Source organism: Corvus brachyrhynchos, unplaced genomic scaffold, assembly GCF_000691975.1.
Source record: "Corvus brachyrhynchos isolate BGI_N302 unplaced genomic scaffold, ASM69197v1 scaffold80, whole genome shotgun sequence".
In the NCBI taxonomy this organism is placed as follows: Eukaryota; Metazoa; Chordata; class Aves; order Passeriformes; family Corvidae; genus Corvus; species Corvus brachyrhynchos.
In genome coordinates this window covers 1,738,725-1,758,608 of record NW_008236769.1, presented here as the reverse complement: position 1 = coordinate 1,758,608, position 19,884 = coordinate 1,738,725, and the positions used below count along the sequence as shown (strand labels likewise).

General features: G+C 42.7%; 1 protein-coding gene across 1 annotated transcript; it reads right to left on the bottom strand.

Moving 5' to 3' along the window:
- Window positions 1-226: 226 nt before the first annotated feature.
- Window positions 227-19,878, bottom strand: LGI2 (leucine rich repeat LGI family member 2). The gene is made up of 8 exons (XM_008645122.2): window positions 19,846-19,878; window positions 19,682-19,753; window positions 16,757-16,828; window positions 13,514-13,585; window positions 12,875-12,946; window positions 11,638-11,807; window positions 6,735-6,899; window positions 227-4,225 (listed from the first exon to the last, which is right to left on the bottom strand). The coding sequence occupies exons 2-8, from the start codon at window positions 19,711-19,713 to the stop codon at window positions 3,408-3,410; spliced, it is 1,401 nt and encodes a 466-aa protein (XP_008643344.2). The 5' UTR covers window positions 19,714-19,753; window positions 19,846-19,878; the 3' UTR covers window positions 227-3,407.
- Window positions 19,879-19,884: the final 6 nt, after the last annotated feature.

Genomic DNA, 19,884 nt, shown 5'->3' with positions numbered 1-19,884 from the left:
GAAAGAGTGAAGGGGAAAATCAGGGAACAGCAAAACCTTGGAGGTCCAAACTATCTCAGGCACAGAAGGAAGATGTAACTAATCTGAGCATGGCTTTCTCCACCTTGTCAAAAGCCAAACCCGATCATAAATAGACAGGGACCCGTTTGCCCACCCTGTCCATTCCTCTGGCAGTGTGGATCCTTGCAACATGGATATTTTAACAAGCATGACGCACCACTATTAGTCACATTAACTACATTTTATTCATACAATGAAAGAGTACATACAAGTCAGTAGCATAGATTGCATCAGCTCCTCTTTACTAAAAAAAGCTCAGTGTATATACAACCTTAAAATGCTCCTGCTGTAGCTAGTGCATATTAAATCGATGCTTATATAAATTAATGTTCTTTACACAGACTTATGTATTTTAGAATACATTAAAAATTATTGGTGGCATGTTCTGTTATCCTTTTTCACTGTCCTGATGGTCTAACATTTGCAATGAATTATGGATATGCGTATTTTATTTACTATTCAAAACAATTCTTATTACAGAATATAGGCCATGGAGACAAACCCATGGTTGCATTTGGAAAGGCAGAAAATATTTTCAATTATTAGTGATTTCTGTTTTTATGGCTGCATCCTGCTGCTTTTCCTTGGGAGCAGGAAGAACAGAACAAGGTTCTTTTTGAGATATTGCCTATGTTTAATCCTGTGAAAAGTACCATAACCTTTTCTTAATCAACTGGTGCTTTTTGTCCTCCCTCACAGCTGCTTTGACCTCCAGTGCATGAACTCAGCAGAACAGGCAGGCCAGTGTCTGACTCCAGACTCTTCCTGAAGCTGGGAGGGATGCTGAGCTGGGCTTTCTGACCAACCAACACAGCTACTCAGCAGAAGTGGCAGCCTGCCTGCAGAATTCATTTCCTTCACTCTCTTCTTCTGGTCCCATGTGAATGAGCTAGACTCCTGTGGATGACTTAATCCTGTTTATTAAGCCTGTCTCTGCAGAGACCATTTTAATTTAATTCAACTTTATAGTCAAGCCTCAAAATCCCCTTGGCTCTTGAAACAGTACAATCTCCTGGTATTCAATACACAAGCCTTTTTCCAGCATCCTCTTGCTTCCCTTCAAGGATCCAATCTCTCTAAACTAGCTTTTCACTCTGACTCATGCCCCTTCCTGAGTGACCAGTACTCACCACAGTCGAGCCCTAGAAGAAAGTGCCAGTGCACTAAGAAATGCCACCCTCATCAGAATATCTAATTCTAGTTAAACTTCCATGCTTGAAATGCTAGTCCCAACACAAGCTAAATAAATGTTGCTTGCCAGTCATATCCATTTTAAAAAGTAAACTGGTAACATGGTAAGAAATTGCATTCACTGCAAAACATGAATCTCTTTGTTTTGTCAGATTTGTTAGCTTAATCCTAGGAGAGGTATTGCTAAATCCTATTGCAGAACGTTGGTTTGCATCTACTGGTCTTGAACCACTGGGACTGACACCACACTGGGATTTGGAGGGCAGCACTCAGTCCTTCAGAGGGTGGGATGGGCCAGGTTGCCAGCGTAGTTAAAAATAAAACCAGGTTGAACACTTCTGTAGGGGGGAAAAAAACCCTAACTCATAGTTGAAAATCAGAGTTATGTCTCTGACAGGCCAGTAATAACTTCATTTCATAGCAGAGAGGTTAAAGTTGGGGAAGACTGTGATATGCCAGGTCACTGGTAGGTTATGACTCCTCACAGGAGTCCTTATGCATAATCCTCTTCTGCAGCATGCTTCACACCCTGGATATTGTAAAGCCTATGAGAACATCTCTGTTTGTGATCACAGGCCATGTCTCACATGTCCAGGGGAAAAATGTGAAACTCACTCAGCAGAAGGATGGTGAAATAGCCCTAAATATAAAGGACAGTTTCCTTTGCTCCTCCTGCTTTATGCAAAGCCTCCCTATTATCCAAGGCAGCAGCGCAGCAGCAAGACATGATAAAACAACCTAGTAGGCTAAGTGGTATGAAAACTTAAAGAAATATGTTGTGTAAGTGAACAAACAGGAGCTCTGATACACAATTTTGTTGGGTAAGGGTAGCAAAGAACCTTTCCAGGAAAACAGTCCCTTGCTGTTACCCGGAGGGAGGCTCTGCATGCCAGGATTGCCCTATTTAGGATGATTGAATGCCTTGGTCTGTAACCACCCAAAACACCAATGCAGTACAGTCTGTCCACATCCTGCTGTTCAGCCTTCAATAGATTGGCAGCCTGGCAACAGCCTGGACTCACCCAGTGGAAATCCTTCTTGGAGACAGGATTAGCTCTAGTCTGAAACAGCTCCAGCTGCTTGGTTTCAGATGACTTAGTGATCCTGAAGTCACAGACTTTAGTTAGAAGGAGAATTCCCCAAATACAACTTTGATGTCCCAAACCTGAATTTATTGCTTATGAGATGTGCTAGAGGGGAAACGCTAGACAATAAATCACCTCATTGCGTACAGAGCTACAACATGGAGTGCATCGATGTAGATATGTGTTTCAGGCAAAGCTTAAGCTCTGCCTTCTGGAATGAGGGTTCACAACAGAGTAACACGTTAAACACACAGAATCTACTGGGAATCATCAGCAAAATTTTGAGTTCGGGCAAAATGGGATGTATTTCTGGAATACCTATTAAAACAGAAAGTGGGTAGGATTTGTAGTTGATTTGTTCATGGCATCATGCAGACCTCTGGTATTTTCTGTCTATGTTAACTTGATAAGATCTCACAGTCCTGAAGACACACACTTCTTTTCCTGGCTAGCCAGTTACTGTGGGCTGGGCTACTTGTTATGCACAATTTGTTGCTGAAAAAAGTGAATAATGGAAGAAAAGTGGCAATAGATTTTGACTCTCCCTTCAGTCTGCAATGAATTTAAGTGATGCCTTGGATTTACTGTGAACCAGAAAGACAGATTTTGAAGAGAGAACTCAAGAGTATTCTGGAATGTTCCCATTTGCTTTTACAATTCATCAGCAACCATGAAGAACTGGCTCTAATATTAAAACGTACATTACTGTTCATTTAGGAGTCAAGATCATTTTTATGTTTTGCATGGCTCACTCTTCACTTTCTTTATGAGATGTTCAACTCAAGGTAGTTTGCTGGATAAAATTTAGATCGTTCTCTTAGATGTCAACATTAATCCTAATGCACTGCACTCCTCTTTGAATGACTACAAATTGCAAAGTGTCTTTGAAAAAGGATAAAATGGACATGTCATGCATTAACCAAGTAAATGCAGTCCCTGATTAATATGCAAGTTTGAAAAGTTCAGAAAATGTCATCATACTCCATAGGTGCACCCTGTTTTTGGAAAGGTCTCTTTTTGCTTTGTTCGTGTATAAATGTCATTCTACATAAATTTCACTCCAGCAGCTTTTCATAAACTCAAGTCAATTTTGATATGTTCAAATATTTGAGTGTTTCCTTTAAAACTAGAGGCAAAGAAAAAATCTCTTCGATCTGTTGACACAGCTGTGAAAGACCGTGGTGCTTGCACGTAGATTTCTTTAAATAATCTGAATATCTTCTTTTCACCATCCCACTGGTAAATCTGGGAGAAGGTATAGTCACTTCCCAAGGCTAGGTAGTAATTGTTCTTGAAGGAGAAAGGCTGCAGTGTCATGGCTCCTCGGGATGGAAGAGCCTGTATCTCCACAAACTGTTTGCTATTCCATTTCATAACTCTGGAGTCACCAATGAATCTTGTGAGAGTGATGTAAAGGTCATCTTGCATCCTGAAACTCTTCACAGCCAAGACATCTTCCATGTTGGGGATTTCACTGTGTGGGACAAACTTTTTGGAGGCTTTGTTCCACTGGAGTATAATGGGCACCTGGGCACGGCTAGAGAGGATTAAATGTGATTTCCCATCTATATCAAGAAACTCAGCATCAGTGTCCCTGAACCACTCGTGGAGAGACTGATATGAATAAAATCCTTTGTTATTCCACTTATACACTGTTGACAAACCTGCTTTAGAGCTATCTGCTATGACAAAAAACATTTCGTTGTCTATCTCAAAAAGCTCTATATCATTTGGCTTGGAAATGCGAGATACTTCAATATCCTGGAATTTGACAAACTTCGTCCAGCTTTCATCAAACTTGTAAATGTGTGAGCCACCAAAGAGCTGTGCCACTACCACAAAGACTTGGTCACCAACAAGAATGGCTTTACATCCCACTATAGACTGACCTATTGCCCAAAGAAAGAAAACAAAACAACACATATATTAGCACAGCACAAAGCACCTTTACACCACAGATGTTACCAAATCACCTCTCCCCCCTTTTTTAAACCTGCACCATCTCATAATTTTGTCTTCTGCTGCATGCCATCAGAGTGTCTCTTCAAGCTTTTGCTTCCCAGTAACTGGAGAGATGACTTGTCCCACCCTGCAAGGTGTGCAAGTATGATGTACCATAAAATGCTAATTCTTTTTATGCAAAATACTTTCTATTTCTCTGTTTGTTCAAACAGATGGCCCCTAATATCCAAAACAATTATTTAAGCTATATTTTATTATTTTAAAATGACAAGAATTTTTATCTTGCCATTCATCAGGCATCTGAAATTCTCTTATTCTTGTAATGTCTATCTTTCCATCTTAACTAGAAGAATGAAGTATAGTATATTTTTCTTGCTCCAGAAGGGTTAGAGTCAGCTTTTTGCTACTGTACATAGAAATATAGATGCATCTTGTGGATATATCACCTGACAGCAGGATGAAAAGATAAATCTAACTCTGTTGTTTCTTTTAGGTATTCTTGAGATTTCATAAACTAGAAATATTTAGAAATACTGCAGTTGCCAGATAGATCAGATCAGGTTATGATCTGTTTTGAGAATGTCAAGTTACACTATACAAGAACCACATCAAAAAAGTAACAACAAGACTATTATAATGGGTGTTGTTGGAAGCAGAGAGGAGTTCCTCTGTGAAGCACAGTTTAAGTAGAACTATAGTTGCACAAGTTCCCCAATGCATGCTTGGTCAGTCACCACAGGAGATTTGACCTGGCTCCTCTGCTGGTCCCCTACCCATGGCTTTCAGAGCTGGCTTGGGATGATCTGCCACCCTCCCAGGGCAGGAGAGCTGGGCGTACCTTCCTCTCAAGTACAGCAAGGTATCTGCAGCACAAGTATGAATGCTTGAGCTGATCATCCAGGCTCCTTCTGATCTAACTTAGTCAAAACACACTCTAGAAGAGCTTTCACCTGTCCCCTGCCTCGTTCTGCAGAGGACAGCAATGCCTTTCTCTGCATGTTCACTGTAAAGGCAACTTTGACAACTAGCTCAGCTCCATAAGCCCATGTTGTAGAAGCCTAAATTTAGATATCCAAATGCCAAGCACAGGTAAGTAGTGAAATTCTCTGTAGAGCTGGCTCCAGAGCTCTACAAAACACTCTTCAGGCTCTGCAGGAGGCTCTTTATGTGCCTGTGTCCTCTGGCAAAAATCTCAGGCTCACGTACATTTCAGTCCAGAGCTCGAGCTCAGACCTTCCAGGAACAAACTCTGGGTTTGCAGCTAGGACACAAGTCCCTGGCAGAAATCAAGTCATTCAGAGGAAGGTGAGACACCCTGAAAGGCAGCTGTCTTTGCAAATGACTCAAACTCTCAGTTTCATTTCTGCAGTTTTTCTAGGGCTCACCTAGCTCTCTCTGGGCTGTTGACTTCTCAGGTTACATCCCATTTTATCCTAATCTACCAGAACACAATGAAACCTAAAAAAGTAACATTTTTCATTTCCAAATTTTCCTGACAGAGGGGTAGCTTCTTGTAAACTTTCATTAGTTACACACACAGCTGATCTGAGGAGGTAAGTGCTTGCTGCCTTTGTAGAATTCAACATCAGATGAGGATGCAACATACTCTATGTCTCCCAAAATGTAAGGTAAAAAATAATCTATAATACACAACAAGCAACAGGACGGAAAGATGCTCCATGGATAAATTTAGCTCCTGAGTCTTCAAAACCTCTGGCTTGGAATATCTGGGAAACCAGGCAGCAGATAACAACTCTTAAGAGTCTGTCTCTGCTGTCATGGTGTGACTGAGCACCACAAGTGTTGGTTAGGGACAGAACAGTTACTAGAAAATCAGCATTAGAACATCATCTGGCATCCACACAGGCTCTTTGTATGATCAGGCCAAGATGTTAAGTAAGCATGTTTGTAAATTGAAAGTAAGTGTGGAAGCTTTACAGCACATCTCTTTAGGTAACAACCAGAGTTTAAGTATTTCTGTCATTTTCAACTGGCTTCCTGGTCAGCTCACCCTGAAAGCATCCTTCAGACCTGTTTCCTTCTACATACAATAGATTCTTTTTATATTCTGTTTTGCAGGTAGTTTGGCAAGACCATGTGCTCCTTCAGCTTCTGCTTTAACTTGCTGTATGATTGAGGCAGTGAGCGTTAAGCTGGCCTATGATGTGACATTTATGGCAAGTGTTTGTGCCTTCAGAACAATTTACAAGAATGGACAAAAAAAGAATGGGAAAAAAAAGCTACAGTAAGGTTAAATGCACATGTTAAATGATGCATTACTCCATGGAGTCACTCATGTCCAAACATGAGTGACTTCAATCAGCCAAATTCAACAAAGATTCAGGACAAAACCCAACAAACCGGTCCCATCTACAAATCTTATCCTCGTGAAATGCCAACAGTTCATCAGTGACTGCAGTCCCAGTGTTCATATACCTGTGATATTGTCATAACTCCTGAAATTCATTTCAATGTGATCCCACTCCAGCACCATGCAGTTCTCCATGCTGGGCTGTGCAATGGCTACAAACACATCATTCTTTGAGTTGAACGTATCCACTGAAACGGACTGGTAGGGCAAAATCTGGTGAACAACAAAATCTAGAAACACACATTTACAACAGTTAGGATACATTCTTGCTGGAAACACAGAGTAAGTGTGTGACTAGAATGATTTACACTGAAAAATGCGTGAAATACTCTGGATTTTGTATAATGCTATAATGGAAGTATCAGTGCTCATGTTAGGCATGCAGCAACAGGGAAAGCGTCTCCTCCTTTAGGTATCATGAACTGTCCTCTGGAAATGTATTTGTCAAGGAGATCAAATATGCAAATAGTTAAATAATTCAGATTTTCCAGCTAGGCTGGCTACTATCAGTGAAATAGAGAGACAAGTCTTTTTCCCCACAGCTGGAAGTTGCTTTCCCGTCAAGTGAAATGGCCTTGCTAGAATCACATTCAAGCTGAGAGACAGCAACTACCAGCTGAAGTCCAATAACTTCTTAAGTCATGCAAATTTAATCACTAGCAATTTGTGTTATGCTAAACCAGGCAGAAAGTGAAATGATATCTGAAGTTTGCCTGGGGATAACCCCGTTCTGCCTAGACCATAGACAAAGTGGTGTAATCAAAAACTCAGTTAACATAATGTTTTATGGGGCATTATAATGTAGTTTAGGCATAAAATACAACCAACCTGAAAATTACTATCCAGTGGAAAATTTGTCCTAGACAACCAGACTGAGGAATTGGAGCAACCTTTAAAGATTAGGAGTGTAACTCTAGAATTTAAGAGTTTGTTTCTCAAAAGTTAAGTGCCTTTGTAGACTTGATTTGAAAATTCACCCTGGGATAAGTCAGCAGTCACCACAGAACCAGTCTGGGGCAAAGTGAGGAAACTTGGGTCTGAATTTCATCTTTGACCAGAACAGCTGTGCAAGATCACTATTATCAGAAAAAACACATGGTGTAGCAGAGCTGACAAAGCACTCAGGTCTAAAATGTGGCAGGAGGCCTGCATTGAAGGAATATGTGGATACAGATATGTAGAAAAGGAAAGGCATCTTCCCTATGACGGCATTTCTCTGCAGAACCACACACTGCTCTGTTTTAAGCTCCATTTGCTACACGTCTTCACCATGCACTCCTACATTGGAAGGGCCTGAGCATCCAGGGATTTTGGTGAAATGGTAATTAAGTCCTCACTCGAGTCCCTCATTTTGGTGCATTATGAAATAATTGCTTCTGAATGAAGAACCCTCTGTTTCTGCATGCTTGAAAGCCTTGCCCTTGAGGAGTTGCACTTCTGGAGAATAAAGATAGATGACTACCATTAAACAAACAGAGCAGATTCCACAGCTGTGAAAGAAATGACAGTCTTCATTCTTTGAGGGACTATTATAAATAGAGCTCGGGCTTGGTTCATAAATGCTGGTAGGCAAACAAGAAAGTTATCTTCATTCTCACTGGTAAACTAAAAGGGCTGACACTGAAGTATGGAGAAAGCAAAAGTAACTGACCAGTTATAAAAGGTAGCTAAAGGATGGAGCAACAGCAGATAGAGTCACAGAAAATAACAATATTTTTTTAAATATTGAGGAAAAAACAAAAGAACCTAATCTTGAAAAGACATCTCTTGAAATCTGAAGAATTGTGAAACACTTTGGGGGAATCTGTGAATTGAAACAAACCAGTCTGTACGTGAAAATGGGTAGGAGAATCATTTGTGATCAGTAAAAAGCAGTAAATGATGATTTTAGCACCAGCTGGGAATACCAGACGGTAATGTAGAACAGGGTTACACAGTAAAAAGTGGCTGCCACGTCAGGCTTGCAAAAAATTTAGGCCTTGGTGGCTTGATTTAGTTCTATGTACCTTGCTGTAATGCTAGAAGGAGCTAATACAGTAAATACAGGACTGGGGAGGAGCCCTTTTCTAACATTTTTCTCTTTTAAGCTGGATCCCCTGGATGGGACAGGGAAGAGGACACAGCCCATGCTTTCCACCTGCCATGCTGGCTGCATGAGCTGTCCCTCTCTCCCTCCAACCCCACACACAGTTTTGCTCTCCCTGTCTCAAGACACGTGGTTTTCACGCTGTTTTCAGCTGGCTGAGAGTGGGGATGTCACCCTGTCCTCCAGTCACTTATTCCACCTCTGTTCCCTCTGTGGTTGAACTGGCACCATAGCATCATGGGTGAGGGACCCAACAATTTTACTGGGCTGATTTTCCTTCTGGGAGCCCTTGCTCTGGCTGATCCCAGCACACAGGAGCACTGATGCCAGCACAGAAGAGGAGGAGAGTGCAGGGAACACTGGAGGATGGTAAGGAAAAATACCAGTGATGATCTGTTTGGGCAGCTGCTCCAAAACTGTATCCTGCAATTCAGCCCCACTCTCCTCACATCCCTTCTTCCCTGCAGGGATACTTCTACTCCAGGTGAAGAGTAAAAGGGACCTGGCTGTGCCAGCAGTGAGCGTTAACCATCCTTTCCCTTCTCCCACTGCAGAAGATCTCCAGCACAGGAGCAAGAATGGAGCAGCATCTATTAATTTGCAAACTACCTCCCTTCCAGACCGTGGGGAAAGAGAGGACTACCTCTCTTTCAGGTAAAGAAAGGGGAAAACAAGCTTCCAAATCTCAGTGAGATGATCCCTTCCTGCAAGTCTGGGCAAAGCAGGTCCCAGGCATGCACACAGTCTGTTTCCAGCGGCTGTGGGAGCCCAAGGCCTGTTTTCCAGTCTCCTGAAAGTGAGTTACATGTTCCCCTGTGGTGCTCACAACCACAGCACAGGCCCCTCACACACTGTTGAGGAAGAAGGACAAGAAATGAAGTGAAATGGCTTAATCTGCTTCCATGATGCAAGCACTGAGAAATGGAAAAGACAGATGCTATCACAAAAAGGGTTAAAAGTGCAGGTCACCAATACTGTCAATCACTTTCTCTGTGAAGAACCAACAGGATCATTTTGTTCCTTGCCTTTTTATTTTAAATTTGGCAGCACCTCTTTCCATCTCTCCTGTTACCACTGTTAGCAGTTCAGCTGAGGCAATGAGCTGACTGGGCCAACAAGACACACATTTTACCAAGCAAACTGCTTTGTTACCACATCCTGCATCCAGTCATGCTCGACACAGAGTACTGGAGACCAGAAATGATGGAAAGTCTGATCCCACCTGGCAAAGGAGGGAAATACTATACTAAAAACTAACACAAATGAAAGAGTTTTGCAGAGCCCTGCCCACCACTGACTGGGAAAGGAGAATACACCTGTGGGGTATGTTGCTTTACTTCAGAATACAGTATGTGTTCTAAGCCTGTGACTAATCAGTCCTCAAGGAAGCAATATGGGCATATTTACACTCCCTTTGGATCTGGGGGAGGCAATGGCAGAGAAGGAGAAAGGAGCAGTGGCCTGGCACCACAGACTGCCAAGGTCATGCAGAACTGTGTGACAGCTAAATGCTGTGCTGTGGGAGCACCTCTCTGAGGGCATTTGAACAAATATTCAGCTGGGCAATCCTTGCCTCATGGAATGCCTTTGGCCCTCAAAAACTCTGCATGAAATTAGATTTATGCTTGGTGTGATTTCACTTATAGCGGACAAAGGGACAATGTTAAGGGTGAATTTTACCTGTAGCAACTTTACAGTGTCTAGGTACAGAAAGGTGACAGAGGGCCGGTAGGTCAGGATAGGTTTGAGGACCACGTAAGGCTTCCTCTTGTGCACTGTTAGTGCTACACAATTGCTTAAACCAGATAGCAATGAAATAAAGCCTGCTTTTACTTTGCATTTCTGCCTCAGCAGACATTCAGCAGACATGAGACTGTAACTTTGGTACTGTTCTAAACTTCATTGCTCTCCTGTGTTTGACATCCTTTTATGCAGCAGATTATTGCACTTTACCTCTGCTTCTCTTCTGACATTATTTTGAATTCTGAGTTCATTCTCTTTTCCTTCACATATTGCCATCGAAGCACCTTTCATATCTTTTCCTGAAATTTCATTTTACATTACTAGTAATCAACTTTTCTGTTGTCTTTAATAATAATGACTAACTTGATGACAGATGAGAACTTGCACACCTTTGATATTACTGTCTAGAAGAAAGGCAGAGCGCTGACATCCTATTCAAAAAAGATGAAAAACAATACTTGCAGCTGATATTTTCAGTTATATGGCTACATTTAAAGATACATAACTGCAGCAGTTTGGTCATAAAATATAAGCATAACCACATGCAAATTCCTCTTCACTCCCTTCAGCATGCTTTACATTACCTAAAAAAAAAAAAAAAAATCGAGATCCTAAGCAAGACAGTAGGCAGAATATTATTGGACTTTTCTCTTCAACTTGATGGAGTTCCATGAAGAACTGCTGGCACTACTGCCACCACCTTTGAGGCTAATAAATCATGACTTATCAAATAAAGATAACAGCTATAGCCACATTTTGGAACTTATGTTCATTGCTTTCTGTGAAATACAGAGGTTTTAGGAAGCTCATCTGCCATAACTATATGGTTTCATTCCAGATAATAGAAAGCATTCTGTGATGAAAATTAAGCCACGAATTGAGTCATAATCAAGTCTTTTGGAATATGAATAGTCAGAGCTCTTCTCCCATTATCACTTAATCCAAATAAAAACTCAGTACTCACTTTGGCTTCTAAATGTAATTTTCCCGTTTTGTACTTGTTCTAGTACTTGGAAGTGCTTTGTATGTAAGTAACCCTTTCCTCCCCCCAAGTCATGCTCATAGAAGCAAAAGGGTATCATCTAAACTTCTGATATTTAACCATTTGTAGTGTGCTTAGAAATATACATTCTGAATACCTGTAGTGGTGCATTCATAATCAAAACTTGTCACATCATTTAACTTCTTATCCTGATATTCTGCTGGACCAATACACAGGACATCAGAAACAGTGGAATTTGTCATCTTTAACCACAAAAACAACCACTTGGCTTTGCAGTCACACTCAAATTTATTTCCCCTTAAATCTCTAAAAAAACACACAGAAATAAACATATTTGAAAAGGTTGATAGCAATATGAGTACTACAGAACTGTTATTACCTCGACATGCTGAATTTCAAAATATATGAGTATCCTTGAATTATTCTGATCTGATGACAGGGAAGTTTCTTAAGTTTTATTTGGACTCCTTTATTATGAACTCTCTTTCACTAAGTTTTTCAGAAAACGGTTGCAGTCTGTGGTCATATATAATCATAGTAATGGAGCACTGCGATCCATGTGTAAAGTTACTTTTTTGGTAAGTTTTCACAGGATGAGGACTGTAATGTAATACATCCTGACCCTCAGGTTGTCTGCTGCAAGCCTCCTTTGCACCATTGACCGCTGACACAGACAATTCTCGTTCCTTCCCTAAACTGTTCCAGTACTGCTGGTTGACAGAGCAACCTTGCAGATGTGAAATACAGATATAAGACTTGTATTTTTTGAGTCGCTGCTGGTGAAGAGTCAATTTAACTTCTTCCTACTAATGTATATGCAATTTCAGCACTGTACTTGTTCTTTGATCCTTTGGCAGTTTCTGTGGCTTACAATTTTACTTTGCTGTTTGGAAGAGCCAGGCCAAAAATAGGGGAATCCTAATTGTACAAGGAAATACTGACAGAATGTCAGCAATGTACTACAACTGCTCAAAAACAAGGAAAAATAGCTTAATTTTTAACTAGTCCCTTTTACTAAAATAATCTCAGGGAATACATGTAATAATAACAGGGAAAAATGTTCAGAGAAACTGTAGTTTTAAAATTAATTGTCTCCCTTTCCCTAAAACACAATTTACATGAGACATCAGAAAGAAGTACAATAACACAAGCTATGTACAGCATCACAAGAAGCAACAGTGATTTAAGAAACAGCAATTACTTTAAAGGAGTCTATCAAGCAAATAATTACAAAATGAAAAAAAGATAGAACAAAAAAAATACACTTTTTTTTTCTGTGTAGATACCAGATACAGCACCACACACTCGGAACCCAAAACTGAGAGCAAGAGCAACAGAAGCAGGCGGCCAATAGAAAGATCCTCATTACTTACAGTTCAATTAGAGAATCTAAATCGCTGAAGACATCCCTTGGCAGAGCTTTGAGATGGTTATTGGCCAAAGAACTAAAAAAGAAAGTTAGAGCTTAATATCATTGCTGCCTCTTATCTTGCAATTCTTCTCAAGTCTGAACTCACTTACAGGTTGTTAATTATCCGGTACTGTCCAGCCACTGGCACTTTTAGAAGTTACCAGGAACAGGCATTAATTATTCTCATTCAAGAATGGAGATTGCTTGAAGTTCACATGAAAGTAAAATATTTAAAGCTTTTTTTTTTTTTTGCCCAGGTGCAAATGTAACCCACAGAGCAATCACTGAGCACGCTGAAAAGCAGGAGGAATGTTAATCATGCGTAGGCAGCGTGGTGGTGGTGGTACCAGTGAGCACTGGGGGTACCAGTGTCATCCCAGTCCCAGCTGTGCCTGCACACAGGCAGCCCAACATGTGGCAGTGCTGCCCAGGCAGGAATTGCTCTAAGGCTGGTTTTTAATTTACAGAAGGCATATTGTTGACATCAGGAGGAAGCTGACACAGAGGGAAGAGAAGTTTTCTGTGTAGCAGAAAAAACAGTGGTCTCCCAGGAGAGTTTTGTTCAAGTAGAAATCACTCTACCAAGTGTTAAATAACTTACAGGTGAGTCAGGTCACGAAGGCCACGAAATGCATTTCTTGAAATGGTTTCAATTTTGTTTCCTTCAATAAATCTAGGCAAAAAAAATATATATTTTTAAATACTTTAAGAAACATTATTATTAACATCATAGTGCTTTAAGCTATGCTTGCCAGATTCAGCATGTTTCTGGGCAGCTCCTTCAGACTGAAAAGTGGGAAGTCTCAGTGGAGCTGCTCACGTTCCTTTTTCCCTTTCCTTGGGTGGACTGCAAGGAACAATGCAAGTACCTGGCAGCACAAGGGATGGCACATGACACAAATGTCCAGCAGAAAAGGAACAAAGCGAACAAGGCAAAAAAAATTATTCCTCTCTTGGTAATCCTCTCAGGATGTGTTGTGTGAGGCAAGAGACCTGCATAGGAGAGGCTCCTGAGACAGACTTTAGAAGCTAAAGTCCTACCTTCCCCTCTCACAAATCACCAGCGTTTTCAAACCAGGGGCAGCACAGCGGTGCCAGGGCAGCCCAGGCTGCAGGCCTGCTCTGATGGGGAGCTCCCGTGGCTGCACACACACACAGTGCCACCTCCGTACCCACACTAGAACTCCCCACATTTGACATCTGCACAGATGGCAAGACTGCTGCCTTGGTTTGGTTCTGGCTGCCACAGTTCAGCTCTCTCCAGCCAGGACATCTCTGCAGGGTGCCGGCTGCACACAAGTCACAGCCCCGTGCACTGGGGGAATAATGACAGGCACATATCGATTCCAGCAGCATGCTGCTCCTCCTGACTGCATGTCAGCATTTAAAGAAAGAGCTGATATTTGAGCATCTTGACCCCTGAGCACTTGAGGACGCATCCCTAAGTACACCATCATCCCTGCAAAGTGATTGCAGCCAGGTGGCCATCAAGATATTGCATGATACAGCTATACCTGGATGAAGACAACTGTATGCTGATTTTATAAAAAGTTTGTGAGATAAAGGTGCCTCCCTTATTCCTAAGCAGCTCTGCCTGCCCTCCAGAGAAGTTAGAGGAAAAATGCTATGAGACAAGGTCTCTTCTCAACAGAGTCAAGATGGGAACGCAGGAGATGACAAGTGGTCTTGGTTTTGCAGTTTAGGTGTAGAAAAAATCCTTCATGAAGTGACTGGGACCCTGACTGCAGGCAAAGGGTGCAGATCAGAAAGTGTTGTGTCTACATGGGAGATGTCAGAGGCAGATCAGCCCCTTTCCAGGCTGTGTGGGGCCACAAATTCAATCTGCAAGAGCAGAAAGCCACCCTGCCTCCTGGCACCCTCACTGGCACCTGGCATCCCTGCACAGCACCAGCTCACTGGTCCATGCAAATAAACAGGGCTTCACTGCACATACTGCAAAAAGCTGGGACTCAGTAATTTGCTGGATCCTTGAATCACCAAACCTGGCCTCCAACAGATGCTACCCTAGGAATTCCAGTCTGTTCACCAGCAAAGCTCCCGTCTTTATCAGACCTGTCTTACCCAGACTCTGTACACAGAGTCAGCTTAAGGGTGCATTGAATGCCATTATGAGTGCTGCAAGTGCAGCAGGACACAGCTGGAGATATATTACACATATATACAAGTACCAGCTGTGGGTGCTCCCCAGCTGCTCTTCAGCCAGAGACTTTGCTTTGTACACACAGACACTTGTCATTCCTGTTTGTCAGTGAGGTTTCCTTCTTCTCTACAAAATCTGATCCCTCGTAACTAAGAGACATGACTTATGGAAGCTGTACTGGTTTTACTGGCTGCATGGCCAAAAAAACAAATCACAGAGAAAGGCCACTCACAGCCAGTTCCCAAAAGGTGGAGGGGTGATTTGCTGGGAAGAGGAAACTGGCAAGAAAGGCAACCACAACCATTAACTGAGACCACTTGTTCAGCTGCTAAAAGAATTTGAAACTGTAAGGGTTTACCACTCTCCATCCTGCTCCCTGGCTTGCAGCTGGTGGTCAGGGACAGAGATTTGCCCTTTGAGCAGCTGAGGAGAGCAGGGTGTTTAATTCAGACAGGGGTCTGGCTGCAGTGACCAGTACAACTACCACGATGTATGCTATGCTGCTGGGACAAGCTCATCAGCACTTGAAAGCAGGTCACTAATGATACAACAAAAAATGGTTTTCTTCCTTTTTACAAACATGATGCAAATAATTTTTCCCTGTAGATATGAGGAAAAGAGAGTGCTTAGATAACTTGCTATCTCTGAAAAATCCAGATGTAGCAGAATCACGGATTTTAGCGTATACCATTTACCATTATCTGCAAATTCCATTGTTGGCTACTCCATATGTACCAGACTATTAACCCTGAATATACCCCACCATAATATCTATTTGCCTTCAAGATTTTAGCAAGACTCAGTTTTATGAGCATTGGTCTTCCTATAGAAAAGGACAAATGTTTTCCACAGCTGCATTTCAGCTCAGAAAGGTGGGTGGAATGAGGAATTTTTTCAGGCTTTATTCATAGGTCAAATACACCAGCTCATATTGAGTAACACAGAGAAATGCCAGTCCTTTGGAGTGTGAAGGGAAGACAACCTTGTACCAGGGCTAATACTTTTTTTTAAAAGAAAAAAGGGTGAACTAAAAATAAACAAAAATAAGGATCAGAAAAAGAAAGGATTGCAAAAATCAACTAAGTGAATGATGTAAACAAAAGGAGAGTTAAATAAATTTAAATAGTAATATAAATAATTGCAATAATTTATGTTATATGAAATATATGTATATATATATTTATGTATTTATAATTAATTACATCAAGATAAATGCTATGAACATTAAATAGTGTATCAGAAAAAAGGCAAAGTAGGAGACAAAAGTTGGGAAAAGAGAAGAAGAATTAGGGTTGTTCTGGGCAGTATACCAGCACTCTGCAATTCCTCCTCAGGCTGCCCACAGGTCAGGACAGGCTTCCCCACCTCTTGCCTGAGGTTAAAATCCCCTTAACAGGGATGGCACTGTTCTGGAAAGCCAAGACAAGCTCTTGCTAAGCAATGCCTTTTTGGTGTGCTGGAATTGCACAGAGACACCTTGCATTCACTGTATCTTTTAAAAATGCACTGTAACCCCTGAAAAATCGTCAGCCATCGTAAGGAACATTTGCACAGGAGTGGAACATAAATCCTTCAGTTCCCCTGCTCCTAGGAATCACAGTAAAGACCAAGGCTCTGCAGCAGGAGTCGTGGCAACTTATCAAAACGTCTTTATTTATAAAGGACATAAAATACCAAACTTACAAGTATTCTAGATGGAAGAGACCAGCAAAGGCATCATCTCGTATAACAGTGAAGGAGTTGGAGTTCAGCAAGCTGAAAATGGAGAGCGGGCATTAGGAAAGCATATTAAAACTTGACACACTGGATTATGCCTGTTCTGTTTATTGCCCGTGACCAAACTAATCTTACTGACTTGAGCCCATGTTGCCCCACCAATGCAGCACACATAAAATACTGTGGAATGGTCTACTGAAAAAAAAATCAAAGGCATTACATGATGGTAGTTAATGTCCACTACTCCCCAGGAAAAATGCTTGCTGTGCCATTGACCTTGGCTAAATGTAACCTGGTCCTCAACTCTGTGGTCCACTGAGCAGAACAAGCCATCATTAGATAGCAGGTCTGCTGAGTGTGGGCCCCATTCGCTCACCACCCTCCGGCTGCACTGACAACTTTTAAGAGTCCACCTCAGCACCAATCCTAAGCTCCCAAGCACCAGCTCTCATTTATGCAGTCACAGTGGGCCAGTGCTCACTCATTCCATGCTCCCAGGGCAATGCTCCAAGCCTGACCTGTAGATGGGGTACAGCCTGCAGTGTGGGAGGACAGCAGCCAGTTTGTCAGCTGGAAACGCAGACATATCCAAAACACCAAGATAGAATCCTGCTCCTTTTGTAAAGCAAAGCCCTGTGTCCACAGGTGGTGAGGAAGAGCTGCAGTGCTGCCTCCTCCAGGCACTGCCCTGCCCTCCTCGCGTGTGAACTTCAGGGACAAAACATGTTAGAGCTGCACCAGAGAAGCTGTCACCTGAGCCAGGACAAGGCCACCAGGGAGAAGGATGTTAAGGAGGCTTTGCCAGCAAAGTTCATTCCTTGCTGTATCAAAGCACAACAGTGGACATCTCAAAATGTTGATGTTCAAAGGCAGAGAGGGCAATCTCCTTTCAAAAAAATAGCAAAATTTCTTATTTGGTCTAAAAAATGAACACTACTCAAAAGAAATAATTTTTGGAAAATCTCAGAATTTTCCCCTATGAATGAATATGTCTGCACGAATTGCTTTATTAGAGCAACTGATTAATCTTCCTTTTGTATGGTTTTAGGCATTTTACTAAAATTAATTTAGAAGACTAATGAACATGAAATGCAAACTTTCCTTGTGATCCCTGGATATTATGCTAATACTAGACAAATGCTTCTTAAATTATCCCAAAGAAATCTGACAAAGATGCAGACCACCAAAACAAAATCCTTGCACTACTATTTTACCATGAGTACTGCCAGAGACGACATCGTCCTGGGGTGTCCATGTGCAGAATTATGCATGCAGCTCTTTGTCATTTAATCATTACTTTTTCTCATGTTTTAAGGAAAAAGTCACAAATTACACTAAATAACAGAATTTGTCAGTGCCCAAGGTGTGGTGCTCCCACATCTGACTTACCACATAAAGTGTCATGAGCAACTTCTGCCTTCCTCAACAACCCATCTCTTCCCCAGCACCCTACACACCCCAGCATCTCCACGAAATCTACTACAGCTAAGGAAAAGGGACAACCTTCATCTGGTCTTCTTCCCTTTTCCTACTACCACCATCCAAAACAAGCCAGATTCCCCCATCTCTAATTTTCCACCCACAGTTTCTCACCCATGGATTCCTCCCTTTCCTTCCCAGTCCGCTGTTTGCAGCCATTTATTGGTGGGCAAGGTCCTCGTCCCTCTGCTGGGGGCTCTGTACTGACCCCCAACTCTCACAAAAACTTGGTTTTGGGGCCGGTTTCACATTAAAGCAGGTGAGAGCTTCCACCCCTTGCTTTGCCCACTTCTCCCCAGCATTTTGCATGGAGTGCTGCTCGTCCCAGTAGGAAGACAGGCCTTTGAGTCAAAGGAGGTGGGGTGCCCAAGGAGAGGAGCCTGGCCATCAGCTACCAAATGCCTTTAGAGACTACCTCTTGCTAAGACCAGTTTTAACATCTAGCTCTGTGGCAAGCACGCAGCCTGGGTTTCTGGCTGGCCTTGGGTCTTTTTGCTGGATTTTTCTTTGCACTGTATCTTTTCCTGGGGAGAGGGTTAGTCAGTCCTTATGGGGTGGAGGGCCTGGTTGGTATCAGGACAGGCTGCACTGGGTGAGGCAGGATGCAGGCTGCTGCTCAGCTTCGCTGCAGACTACCAGAGAAATTAGTATCCAGCCTCCCCGGGGGGGTTGTACCGCAGTCTCTGTCTGTATCTTCCCTGCTGCCTCCCAGGACAGCTAAATTAAGCAAGTTTGGGTAAGCTCCTGGAGCAGGAGGAACATACCTAACTGCAACATGGGCACGACCAAGCAGCTTGCCGAGGGTCAGTAAGGAGGGATAGCTTGCAAAGTGCTAGGAGCTAGACCACTCTCTCCTGGGACAGAGGACTGCGGGGTCAGAAGGCATCTAAGGGCCCACCCTCCAAGCCACACGCTGAAGCACGGAGTCATGCTGCAGACAACACCAGCTCTCCACACACAGAGGATTCCCTCTGAAGTGTGTCCTGGCAGCCTCTGCTGACCCTATTGTGCCCACAACGTCACAAAGCCAGTGCCAGACTGCCGGGCACAAAGTGAACAGGAATGAGAGCCACCACCACATGACTCTGGGGGACAAAACTTAGCCTTAAACTTACTAAAGCTGAAGTTTAAAAAAGAGGAACTTAGGGCATCATAAAACATTTTGCCCTCCTTTAGTAACTAAATACACATTTTATGAAGTGGTTTCTGAGCAGAAAATGCATCCCCTGTTATGAAACGGCAGCTACATCGGGGGACTGTGCAAGCTGGGGATTTACCCGTTTTCTCCCTTTCTACAAGGGAAAGGGAACTCTATTCAGGAGAAACTGGGAGGCTCTATGCTTAAAGGGACTCTATTCAGGAGGAAGGGGCGAAGTGCTACTTGGCCGTGCTCCTTCCCAGTGCCATACTTACAGCAGCTGCAGGGAGGGCAGGTGGGAAAACATCCTGTCCTTGACTTCGGAGAAGGTCCCGTTGACCAGGCTCCTGGAAAAAGAGATGCCACCCATCAGGCGGGACCGCCCCGCATCCCTTCCGCGCCCTCCTGCTCATCCCGCCCCGCGCGGTCCCGCACTCACAGGGAGCCCAGGCCGGCGGGCAGGCTGCGCGGCGCCCCC